At 41.2% G+C, this 12,415-nt stretch overlaps 1 protein-coding gene across 4 annotated transcripts in view; it reads right to left on the bottom strand.

The window, feature by feature from the left end:
- Positions 1-2,252: 2,252 nt before the first annotated feature.
- Positions 2,253-12,415, bottom strand: part of sytl5 (synaptotagmin-like 5) — a 36,358-nt gene continuing 26,195 nt past the window's right edge. For 3 of the 4 annotated variants that reach the window (XM_084083996.1, XM_084083998.1, XM_084083997.1), the window contains exons 11-17: positions 8,451-8,629; positions 8,036-8,138; positions 5,347-5,508; positions 5,111-5,219; positions 4,651-4,789; positions 4,305-4,513; positions 2,253-3,740 (exon numbers count right to left, since the gene is read on the bottom strand). In XM_084083996.1, the coding sequence (XP_083940122.1) occupies positions 3,598-3,740; positions 4,305-4,513; positions 4,651-4,789; positions 5,111-5,219; positions 5,347-5,508; positions 8,036-8,138; positions 8,451-8,629 (1,044 nt within the window). In that variant the 3' untranslated portion in view covers positions 2,253-3,597. The remainder of the gene's footprint in view (positions 3,741-4,304; positions 4,514-4,650; positions 4,790-5,110; positions 5,220-5,346; positions 5,509-8,035; positions 8,139-8,450; positions 8,630-12,415) is intronic. The other variant, XM_084083999.1, reaches the window with a different exon arrangement.

Here is a 12,415-nt window from a genome sequence, read left to right as displayed (position 1 = left end):
AGGAAATATGAGAGCTGCTTGAAGAGAAATACACATCCTGTCAGGTTTATCCACTAAGAAAAATGAGACAAATCTTATATTTGTCTCTGCATGGTCTTCTGTGATTCATACAATCACTCACTTACAGACAGTGATGGAAGTACTCATGCACAATTTTTACTTAAGTAAAAGTATAAATACCCTGATTGGCATCAAAATATACGTATAGTACCAAAAGTAAAAGTGCCCATTATGCAGAATTTCAGTGTATAAAATGTATTAAAAAACCACGATGCGGAGCGTTGTGAGCTTGTAGATATTGTAGTCTATTTTCAAAAAGCCAACGTTTAAATAGGGCTGAAGTGGTTAATGTATGTTGTGTAAATTAAAATCTACAAGTAACTTAAGTTTTCAAATAATTGTAGTAGAGCCTCTGATTTTAATATTAGCCTCTGAGATCTAGTGGAGTAGAAGTAAAAGCATTGAAAATTGCAAATACTCCAGTTGTCACGGTTTGAGTCAGGGCAGATTGTAGGACCCAAGTGCAGGATGAGGCAGAGGCTGAACAGGTTAGCTGAAAGGGTTTATTAACGCAAAAGGTAGGAATTACAAATTATAAGCACTGAACTAAAGACAGTATCACTCACTCATAACAGTTCCAACAATGAACCAGCAACCTAAAAATGGGAACAGGGAGGTATAAGTACACAAGGACTAACTAGACACAGGTGAACACTACTGGACAATCAACACTGGGATAGGCTGGGGGACTAAGAGGACACAGGAGGAGAACAAGACTAATCACACGGGAGGTGAGACAAGACAGGAAACAGTAACTAAGCAAAACAGGAAACAATACTACAAAATAAGGAACAGAAGCAGGGCAACAACAGAGTAACAGAACACAAGACTAGATATAGAACAGAACAAAGGCCTAATACGTCCACAAACTTATAAGGGCTAAATAATAGAGACAAAGTCCAAGGCTGAGGAGTGGACCGTGACACCAAAAGTACCTCAAAATTGGAAATACTTTCCACCACTACCTATATCCCCCTGTTCTGTAAAATAATCACTCTGTGAAGCCCAATGATTTTCATTCTCTAACATTAACACCTGTCTGCAGTGGTGGACAGTAAAGTACATTTACTTGAGTAAGATTTTCGAGTATCTTTACTTGAGTATTTGTATTTTTGGACACTTAAGACATTCACATTTTAAAGTCAAATATTGTACTTTTGACTCCACTACATTTTTAGGAAAAGTACATTATGAATTAACCACCCTTTTTCAAATATAGTGGAAAATAGACGATCTACAAGCTCACATTGTGTCGACGCGTTGTGAGCTTATAGATCTGCTATTTTCACTATCTTTTTATTTTATTTCTGGAAAATCTTAGATTTTTGGGGGAAATACTCTACAATTCAAAACAGCAATGCATTGATATTTAAAACAAAATGTACTTTGTTATTTGTATTTTGGAAGTATTTTTGGAATACTGGAGTATTTTTTCAATTCAATTCAACTGAGCATTTTTGAAAGCAAGTACTAATATTTAACCAGGAGTGATCTATACTTTGACTCAAGTACTGGGGTTGAGTACTCCACTGCCTGTCTGTCACTGGAATGATAGAGACTGGTGCATTAACAACCACCACACAGGCAGTGCACATGCACCTGCTAACAGTTCGCTTGTCAATAGAATAAAGGAGTTGATGATGCTCTTCTTTCTCCAGTGCAGTCAACACAATTCAGCCACAGTTGCATTATGAAACAGCTCAACATTATCCTCAGCCCTCACGTTATTGTATGGGTAATCTCTCAAAACAGATTCAGAGCTGGGGGGGGTCCCCTTTTTTGCCGATGTCCTTCTCAAGACCACTAGGAGCACATGGCTCATTTTTCTTTGTTTTGCAGATGACTGTAAGAGCTACTGCCCTGAGGCTACTTTCATCAGGTACCCAAGATGACAAGCGGATTGTATATAGATACCAGAAACTGTGAAGATTTATGCTACTGTTAAACCAGTTTCTTCAATGGTGTGAGGCCTATTTCTTCAGAGAAAACAAAGGTCCCCCACCCTCCCAAGGCAAAAACCATAGAAACTAAAGCAATGGAGAGAGATTATATTATTTAAATTGTGCTAGTTTACTGGCTAGTCAACCGACTAGTTGTTACCTAGTGTTTTTTTCCCTATCTATCTCTCTATCTTATCTATCGTATCTAGCTGTCTACACGTATCTAAGAACAGAAGGAGGCAATCTGTGGAAAGATGTTTTTTATTTCAAAATATTCCTGTAACACATTTGAGACAAAATAAGTTTGAGTTCAGTGAATTTGATGCTATGATATACAGACCCATTTCTGCAGACACACAACAGATATACAGTAGTACATGCTGCAAGTCTAGAGTTTCCTCACTAGTCAGGTATTGCACTTGTCTCTCATCTACAGTATACTATACGGTGGGTGTCATGTATTATTACTATTATTGTACACGTACGATTAGATACTTGTTTATCAGAGAGATTAGAGCGTAGGATTTTACAAGGACACAGGGGAAGAGCTGGCCTCCGTGAATGACAGCAAGTCCTGAACTAGATGATTCATTATGGGAATCTGTTGGGATGGAGAACACAGCCTCTGGGTAATAGAGATGTGGGTGACAGTCAATGATTATGCTCCCCTGGAGGCGGGGGTCTTGCCTCCGCAGTGACTCATCCTACAACACACCAGACCCACACTGTTACTCACACATACACTTATGCTTGGAAGTGTAATGCTTACACCTTACACCTATCCAGAGATGATTTCCACAGAGATGGATATCAAAAGTATTGATATAATCAGTGCTTGATCTGGCTTTGGGGTCTGCTACCTCTTATTTCCTTGGAACGTGAAACAGATTTCATGATGTCACTGATACAGTGTTTGGTAAATTGAGCATATGTCTACTACAGTATATGTAATCTTTTAACTTTGTGCCATTTTTGGTGTGACAGTTCTCAATGTGTGCTTCATTATGCGCTTCCCATCAGTACACAATTTGGTCGCCTGTAGGCTAAATGGAATGTATTCAAGTCGCTGCATGCAATGATCAAACTCTTTAACACCCTGCGAATGGTCTCTGTCAGTTGTCACCACAAGCAGAAGAAATGACTGGTGTACAGAAACCACAGGAGACATCGGACAGACAACAAGGAGTCACACTGTGTGCTTATTTAGTAAATCAGGTTACATACAGTACATGAAAATGTATATACACAATACAGTGGTAGTAGCAGTGCTTGGTCATGGGTAGATACTTTGGAGGGTAGAGAGGAATATGGGGGTGAGTATGTAAGGCATGATTGGTTGTTCTATAAAGGAGAAGGGTTCTCTACATGGTGGCCGAGAGGGCAGGAAGTAGGGGCATGTCATCATCTCTGTATTGCAGAGTAGATCATGGAACTCCGTCAGCCACTGATTGATTTGATTTATTCCTCCTCATCATATCTTTCAGTAACTTGTGTGTTTCACTCCGTCTTGCGTTTGTGCTCTGCCTGCCATCCGCCCCTTCAACTCTGTTTTCTTCCTCTCCTGCCTTCTGTTCTTTTCTCTCCCAATCTGTCCAGCTTATGTGCTGTGCTTGTGCATGCTGGATCTCAGCATCAGGGTACACTCCTGAGGGACCTCTGGGTTTTCAATCATACGTTGCCACACCCGTTGTTCCTCCCCATGTGAGTCCATCCAGTCCACTACATTCCCATAGCTAATGCCTGGAGGGACACAGGAAATGCACAGGTCATTTGTTTTGCTTTATTAACCCATTAAGACCTGAAGCCGATTCTACAAAATGTCTTCTAAATCCGAACAGTTTTTTGAAAAAACCTATGTTGCTATATCAGTGGTTCTCAAACTTTTTCATGTCAAGGACCCCCAAAATTGAGTATTTGGTCGTGGACCCCCATCTCAAAATGAGATTCAAGGGACCCCAGAAGCAAAGATTTGAGTTACAAATGCTCGCTTTAAAAATATATATTCAAAGATTTGCGCAAATCTTAAAACAAAAAAAAATAGCAGCTATTTTTGAATAGACAAAGAAATCTAAAATGATTTGTTCCCGGTCTAAATGGGTAAATACTTTTTCCACACTAGACTGCCTACAAGGAACTTTCTTATTCATATTTTCTCACTACTAGTGAACCCACAGCAAGCTACAGTAGCAGGGTATATGGCGCACATGACACCAGTTGATAAACAAACAAAAAAAGCCATTTAATTATCAATACTAAACTAGCATGGTAAGATAATAGGTTGGAATCACCCACAAGCATACACACCTGTGCCGGCCCCCAACCTCACTCCACCCAGGAAGATATTGCTGGCCAGGGCCTCCTTGTCCCAGACGGTGAGCTCCAGACACACGTTATGCAGATCGCCTGGCTGAAGGCCGCAGTAAGTGAAGGTGTGGTTCCACTCCGGGTTCACAGTCCTTCGTTCCACTGCCGTCTTGTGCTTTGTTGACTTGCTGCTGTCCGGGAGCAGGTACCTTGACGGGGAGAACACATACTGTATTTCATGTGGGCAGAAGCTGTTTGCTATCCATTGATTATGCAGGCAGATTCTGTCGCATGTTGTGACTTCACACATTGGAATATTATTTTTGTTTGCATTAAAGCAACTCACCCTTTGACAAAAGGATCAGAAGTGCCTCCAGATTTGACTGCAGTTAGATTCTTAGCTTCTTTCACCAGAAGCTCAACCATGCCCCCTTTAGGGGGCGTGAAGCTGCTGGTCTTCTTACCTTTCAGGAACCCCTTCTTTACTGTGGAAAGAAAAATAATAAAGTGAAACACCAGAAAGTGAAAGCATGAGTCATTGCAGGGGTACACATCTGAGCTCAAATGTGAAGACAGTTACTTTAAGTGAAGCACAGCAGTAGTCACGTCCTCAGGCGCACATGTCTTTAAACAAACAGCTTTGCTGCAAGGCAGAAACGCTGCAGAGGTGATTCCCCCCCCTTTTTTGTCTTGTTTTTGCGGAGGAGGGGGGGGGGGGGGGGGGGGGGTTTGCCCTGTCCCATTGTAGAAAATAAAACAAAAAAACACATACAAGATCCTACACATTACACCTTCTATAGATTTACCTTGCACTTGGTCCACTGGCAGCATTAAGTTCTTCTCAGTAGGTATATACTTCAAAACGAGGGTCAGTTCTCCTTTATAATGTATCATGGAGTCCATACAGCTCTCTGCCTGCAGAAAAGTCAATTATTTATTTATAGAAGATTTACCACTTATTTGTGCGTGCGTGCGTGCGTGCGTGTGTGCGTGTGCATGCTTGCACGCGTGCTTGCTTGTGCATCGTAGTGCCTGTTTGTACCTTGGGCATTAGAGCGTACCACTCTTCTATCTGGGAATCAAACTCCCAGGAGTCAAAGGTCAACTCCACCTCCCCCAGGAAGCTGTTGTGGCCAAAGCGGTCATGATGCCACACAGAGAGTTGTAGGGTCCGAGTCTCAAGCTGTGAGTGGCTAATCACATACTAGAGAACAAGAAATAGTGTTAGTAACAAGACTGAGTGTTAGTATCCTTAGAGAATGTTTTTTGTTTTTCCTTTTTTTCTCCATTATTTTCTTTTCCTCCCCAATTTAGTCACTGGCAATTACTCTACCCCCTCACCAGCTCAGTGGCCTAGTGGTTATTGTGTCCACGCTGAGATTGGGAGGTTAAGGGTTCTATCCCTCACCGAGTACCACAGACGTAAAAAATCAAGGTAGCCAATGCCTGCCTGCTTGCACTAAGCATGAAGGGATGGATTGGGGGTAATTCCCTGCGTCATACTAGCGCCATGTCCAGGGAGCGTACTTGTATGTCAAGCTTCCTACAGCTACATAAACAGAAGATAGGTGGATGGGTCCCGTGGCTCGGGAACAGTTGGTTTCCAAGTCTACTTACTTACTTTGCAATCCCCCCTCATGTATTGCGGTGCATCACTGCCATTCCGCTTTGTTGTCCTAGGTTAGTAAGACTCAATTGGTTCAGTTTTTACCAGGTGCTCGAAGAGCGCCGGGTCTACAAACAGCCTCAGTAGACTTTCGCCACCTGAGTGCTTAGGTGTCGATACCTAAGCACTCAGGGGTCGACACCTAAGTCTCATTGGCTGTCCTGGCTGTCCTACACACTTCCCCCCCGTTTAAGCCAATGGGGAGTAAGTGTCCTTTAGTTTACAGCACCCGCCTCTCCTCCTTTGCTTTGCAGCAGAGAGAGAGAGAGGGAGAGAGCCCTCCCACACACACACACACACACGCCCAAAATAAGCAACTACAGGCCATAATAGCACTTCAACTTCTACAGCGGATATACAAGGGGGCCGGCCTGGGGACCCCCGTAAAGCAATCACTCGTGGTCCGAGGACCCCCACTGGAATTCTGAGACTTCCCCATACGATGAACGGCTATGTTGCGCGAGAGAGACCGAGACACGACGCTAATGATTGCCATTAAAACCAAATACATGATGTTGCTCACATGTCGCAAACACAGCAGCTATAGGTGAGGGCGGCCCCAGCTAAACAACAGGCCGCTCGATGTTCGTTTGTATGGAAGAATTTCACTGAAGATGTGGACAAATACAACAATGCTTTGCATTGTTAAGCGTCGTGGTTGAACTTACTTGCGTCATGGTTGAACTTACACCTGGTGTTTGCATTTCTCCATTTACAACTCTTAAATCGACATAAACGTTCAGATTTCAAATATAAAGTGCTTATCTCATGGCTACGGGTGTTATAATTATATACGGGCCCTCATAAGTACCCGTATCTTCCGTATCGTTCAATACAAAGCTTTTTGATCCGATTGGTGGCCATTGTCTCCGTCTTTTTCCAACTACGCGGTTGGGGGGTGCACTCTGATACATTATAACTCTATGAGGAAATGGCCGCCGCTTGCATTCAAATGCTTTGTATTGCACAATACGGAATATACGGGTACTGAGACCCACCCGAAATGAAGTGTAACATCCGTGGCCATGGGGTAAGCACTTCATATTTTAAATCTGAACGTTTATGTAGATGTAGGCTTACAGGCTGTAAATTAACAAAGTGTAAACGCCATGTTGCAGTTCAACAAAGACGTCACAACGTCGTGTCGCTGTTTATTTGCAGAGCTGGAAAGTAACTGAGTACATTTACTCAAGTACTGTACTGAGCTTGTAGATCTGCTATTTTCTAAGATTTAGTACTTTCACTTTTGGTACTTTACCTACATTTTAATACCAATACTTTTGTACTTTCACTCAAGTTAATTTTGAATTCTGGCCTTTTACTTGTAACAGAGTATTTTCATATTGCAGTATTGGTACTTTTACTTAAGTAGAGAATTTGAGTACTTTTTCCACCACTGCTTATTTGGGCTTGCTTTCAAGATTCTTTTTGAAAATAGCTGATGTAATTGGCCTCAAGTGGTCGCGTTGTGAGCTTGTAGATCTGCTACTTTCACAGATTTAGTACTTTTACTTTTGGTACTTTCAGTACATTTTGATGCCAATACTTTTGTACTATTAAGTTATTATTTGGCCATGTTCACACTGACCTCAATCTTCGCCATTGTTGGGAAGACCCGTGTGGTGTCAAAAAATGTTGCCACCACTTACATAAAAAACATTATAGCGTTTATTGTCGCAGATTCAATGTTGCCAGGTTTGGCGAGAGAAACAAGCAATCCGAAAAACAAGTAATCAGGTCTATGAAAACACACACACACACACACACACACACACACACACACACACACACACACACACACACACACACACACAGAGCACCTGGTAGGATATGACTTCAAGTCATTTCTTTCTTGTTTTAAATGTTTTACTTGAGCTAACCATAACCACTTTTTAATTTAAAATCAAGAAGCTCCGAAGGCATCGTGACGCAATGTGTTGTGAGCTTGTAGATCTGCTATTTTCAAAACACTTTAGACTTTAGCCAGGGTTAAAGTGGTTAAGTCTAATTTATACTTTATGGTTAAATTATAAGGCCATGCTTATTGAGTCTTTCGGTACCTCACCCTCATATTCTCATTGAAGATAGGGTTTGTGGTGTTGGTTTTGATGCTGGTCTTCCTCTTGCTCTGGCGAGACTTGTCAGGAAGCAGGTAACTCTTGACATAGCTGCAATGTAAGAGACATGCATAATAGAGGAGATGGAATTCTGCCCCCCCCCATACCCCCCCCCAACGCTCTGGGCACATGCCTCCGATGCTGCAAGGCAGTTACACAGAAGCAATAGGAGGTCTATTACCCAGGCACAGTATGGTTAAATTCAATTTAGTGGTAGTACTGTGTGTGTGTGTGTGTGTGTGTGTGTGTGTGTGTGTGTGTGTGTGTGTGTGTGTGTGTGTGTGTGTGTGTGTGTGTGTGTGTGTGTGTGTGTGTGTGTGTGTGTGTGTGTGTGTGTGTGTGTGTGCGCGCGCACGCTCTTACGCATCTGTGCGCTGCTTCCTCTCGTCCCCTGTAGCCAAGTTACGACACTCTTTCACCAACACATTGAGGGCACCAGTTTTGTAGCTGTAGCTGATATTCAACAGTATCTCCCCGCTTACCCTGGCGTTGCCATAGTCACCAGTCTCACTGTACATGCTCATCATGCTGTTTATACTGCTCTGTGAGGCAGAGAGAGAGAGAGAGAGAGGGAGGGGGGGGGGGGGGGAGAGATGAGGAGGCAGGGCATCTTAACATCTTAACAAACAGAACAAAAGAAAGGAGTCAAATGGAAAAAGAATACAATTAATTTATAGGAAGTTATACAAAAGGGAGATGAACGAAGTGGTTAGTCCAGAAGGGAAATGGCAGCAAGGGAACACAAAATATTACAAATGAGACCATAAAACTAAAATAAAGACAAAGGCTCTCTCCAGAAGACACCTAGCTTTATCAGAAAATCATTTTAATGCCATAATCTACAGTAGATATAATACAATCTGAATAACTTCTTACACTGTATGACGTAGGTGGGTAAAATTGCTGATAATGTTCTGACATGATTGAATTTGTGGAGTTAGTAATACAAAAAATCCAATTACAGGACCCGCCATGGTGATACTAATCCCTTCCGGTCCGGAGAGGGCTAAAGGCCTCTGTCAAATAGATTTGGTATCAGAAGAGCAAGGCTTCTGTCCTCAGGTCTACCTTATTTGTTTTCTGGAGAGAGATGAAGTGATGAATGGCCACTTTAAGGAGCTTAGTTTTTAAGGAAATAGATTCAGCAGCTCGTCCATTAGAAACAGCACGCACACAGTCTCTCTCACACACACACATTTGTTCTTCTAACCTAAATTTACCCTTCAACTTCTTGTTTATGCCCAAAATGACTGGCTATATATAGAAATATTGGGCCTTAATCGTCAAATATTCAGGCATGTTCTAATCATGTATACTTTACATTAACATTAACTTTACATTTGGAGAATATAGCCAATTTAACATTGAGGTGCCCACTCTTCCTGTTACCCACAATTATACGTTGTTGTATGACAGTGTTAAATGGCCAAACATAAAAGATTTTCAAGTGATTTTGAAGCAGTAATACAAGACAGTATTCATTAGACTTCTAATGATGCTATGATGCCATGTTGAACGCACACACAGAAAAGGGTGAGACTTACAGTCTCAGCATCTGAGTCGGGGACATTGAGGTAGCCCCACCTTCGCTCTGAGCAAGGAGTAGAAGACTAGCAGCCAGTAGTAGAAGCAAGAAAGACATAACCACCAGAAAAAGGAGAAAAAGAGAGAAGAAATTAGAAATCTGTGACATGTGAATGATAGACCCAGAACTATAGACCATAACACAGTCCTCCAGCCCCCTGAGAGCAGCTCCAGAGAACCCTGTCTACATCCAGAAACCACATTACATAGGGTTACCATGGTGATTATCAGATGAGACCACAGCGATTACAAATCATCTGGACTCCCCTGAGATATAAACAAGGGCACTCCGGACAGCCAGTCAATGACAATTCAAAACCACGTTCTTGGCTAAATATATTGTCGCTGAACACTAATGTATGGTCAAATGATTTGTTTTGTCTTGTACAGTATGTCTATTGTACCTTCCAATAATGTTTAGCCCAGCTAGCAGAAGGGCTCTAGGACGGCTATGCTTGTTGTTTGGTCTGTCCGCTCGTCCAACACTTTGGTCCCTAACAAGACATCTCGAAAACTACAGGTTGGATTGCCATTTTCTGTCTCCATGCTCTCCGGAAGATGACCCCTACTGATTTTGGTGACCCCATGGCGTCCATTTGCACACAAGATATCTCAAAATGTAATTGGCAGATTGCAGGATGAATCCTACTGAATCCTGACAAAGAAAAGTTATTATTTAAAATGTAATTGCCCCCAAATTCAAAATTCTTGTTTTCAATTATTGAAAAATAAAGCGATGGACTAGTCTTCATCAGTTTTTCTTTTATTTTTCTTCAATTCTTCTATCCTGAGCCCACTCGGTATGACTGTAGTCTAGACTATGCTTTCCCCACACAGTGACACATCCACTGAGAATACAACTCTGGTAACTGGCAGCTCTATCGTGAGAAACGTGAAGTTAGCAACACTGGTTAAATGTATTTCTGGGGCCAGAGTGGGAAACACTGAATCAAATGTAAAACTACTGGCTAAAGGATAAGCATATGGTCATATTATTATTAACGTTGGTAGTAACGACTTTCAGTTATGCCAATTGGAGGTCACTAAAATTTAGTTGGTGTGCACATATGCAAAGAGAATGTTGGACTCCATAGTTTTCTCTGGACCCCTGATAAATGTGACCAGGGATGTCATGTACTGTACAGCCACACTGTATGTCAACATTCAACTGCTGCCTGTCGAGGTGGTGTCCATGAAATGACTTGGGCTTCATACAGTAAATAATTGGCAGACTCTCTGGGTAAAACCTGGTCTGATTAGGGGAGACAGCATACATTCCACACTGGGTTGTGCCGCTCTCATTATATCTATAAATATGGCCAAGTTCATTAGTAAACCAAATTCAGGACCCAGAGCTGGGGCAGAGTTGCAGTCCTACATGTTTCTCTGCGCTTCCATTAAAGCAGTTAATCACCCAAAGCCCCATAGAGACTGTGTCTGCCCTGATCACTTAAATCAGTTGAATTAAAAGTAAACAGAAGAGAAGTTATAAATAAAAAACCTAATCGAAATTGACACCACCACTGCAGTATACGACAAAGTAGGAGAATTCAATGTGAACTCTTAAACATGAGATCTCTGTCATCTGAAGCTGTATTGGTAAACTACGCAATATCAGATTATTATACTGATCTATTTTGTCTCACTGAAACACCTAAATGAATCCACTCATAAACAATTATATGTTCCTTAAGACATCTCAACCCTAGACTTAAATAAGCTGGAAAACATTCAACCAATTATTTATTTCTAGTTTACCACGCTCCTTGTCTATTTGTACCTGAATACTCAAGAGTTTCTATCAGGTGCTTATGCATAAAGTAATTATTGTAGGCAATGTTAATATTTACATGGATGTTGATAATTAAAGCTTTAGCACTGCATTTATCTCATCACTAGACTCAAATGGTTTCTCTCAGTTTGTAATAAACCCACTTAAAATTTTAACCACACTCTCAATCCCGTTCTCATATATGGCATCAACATTGAACATTTAATAGTCTTCCCACAGAATCCTCTTTAATCTGACGCTTATTTAATAAGTTTTGAATTCCTATTACTGGACTACTTGCCATTAGACAAAAATGTATTTGTGAGAGGTCTATCTGAAACAAAATGTACAGCAATACAATTTAAGATTAATAGTCTCTCTCAAATTGATCATCTTATTGATAGTGCCACAGGCTCAGTGCAAGGGACACTTGATTCATTTGCCCCTCCAAAAAAAGAATAATATATATATATTAAAACAAAAGAGCCAAGAGCTTCATAATTCCCAAACCCAGTTATATAAAACATTGTGTAAACTTGAAAGTATATGTTATTCCATCAAACTGGAAGGATAACACTGGCAAGTCTAAAACATTTACATATATACATAGTATATATAATTTATATATGTATGTATGTAGATATTTCCATTTTTTTCTCCATTTTTCAACCAAGAATCAAGATGACTCAACAAATGTCAAACGGGCAGGGTAGCGGAATCTCCTATTTACCTGCTCTGTTTCATTGCAATACGCAAATGTTAGTTCAGTGACCAGAACAATAAACAAGGCATGACTCATGAGATAAGCCAATTGTTCTAGTTACAATGTGCATAGTAGCTACATTTTGTAATCCAGCCCAAGTGCTACTTGGCAGGGTTTGAGGGTATGCATTGCAGAGGCATACACATGCACACATGTAGCTCAGTGTAAAAACTGGTAAGCAAGTCCAACAGAATTCTAAAGCTGGCTTTA

The sequence above is a fragment of the Gymnoscopelus microlampas genome, assembly GCF_963454915.1.
Source record: "Gymnoscopelus microlampas genome assembly, chromosome: 17".
Taxonomy (NCBI): Eukaryota; Metazoa; Chordata; class Actinopteri; order Myctophiformes; family Myctophidae; genus Gymnoscopelus; species Gymnoscopelus microlampas.
Note: the sequence above shows the minus strand (reverse complement) of the source record. Positions and strands in the feature narration are given on the sequence as shown.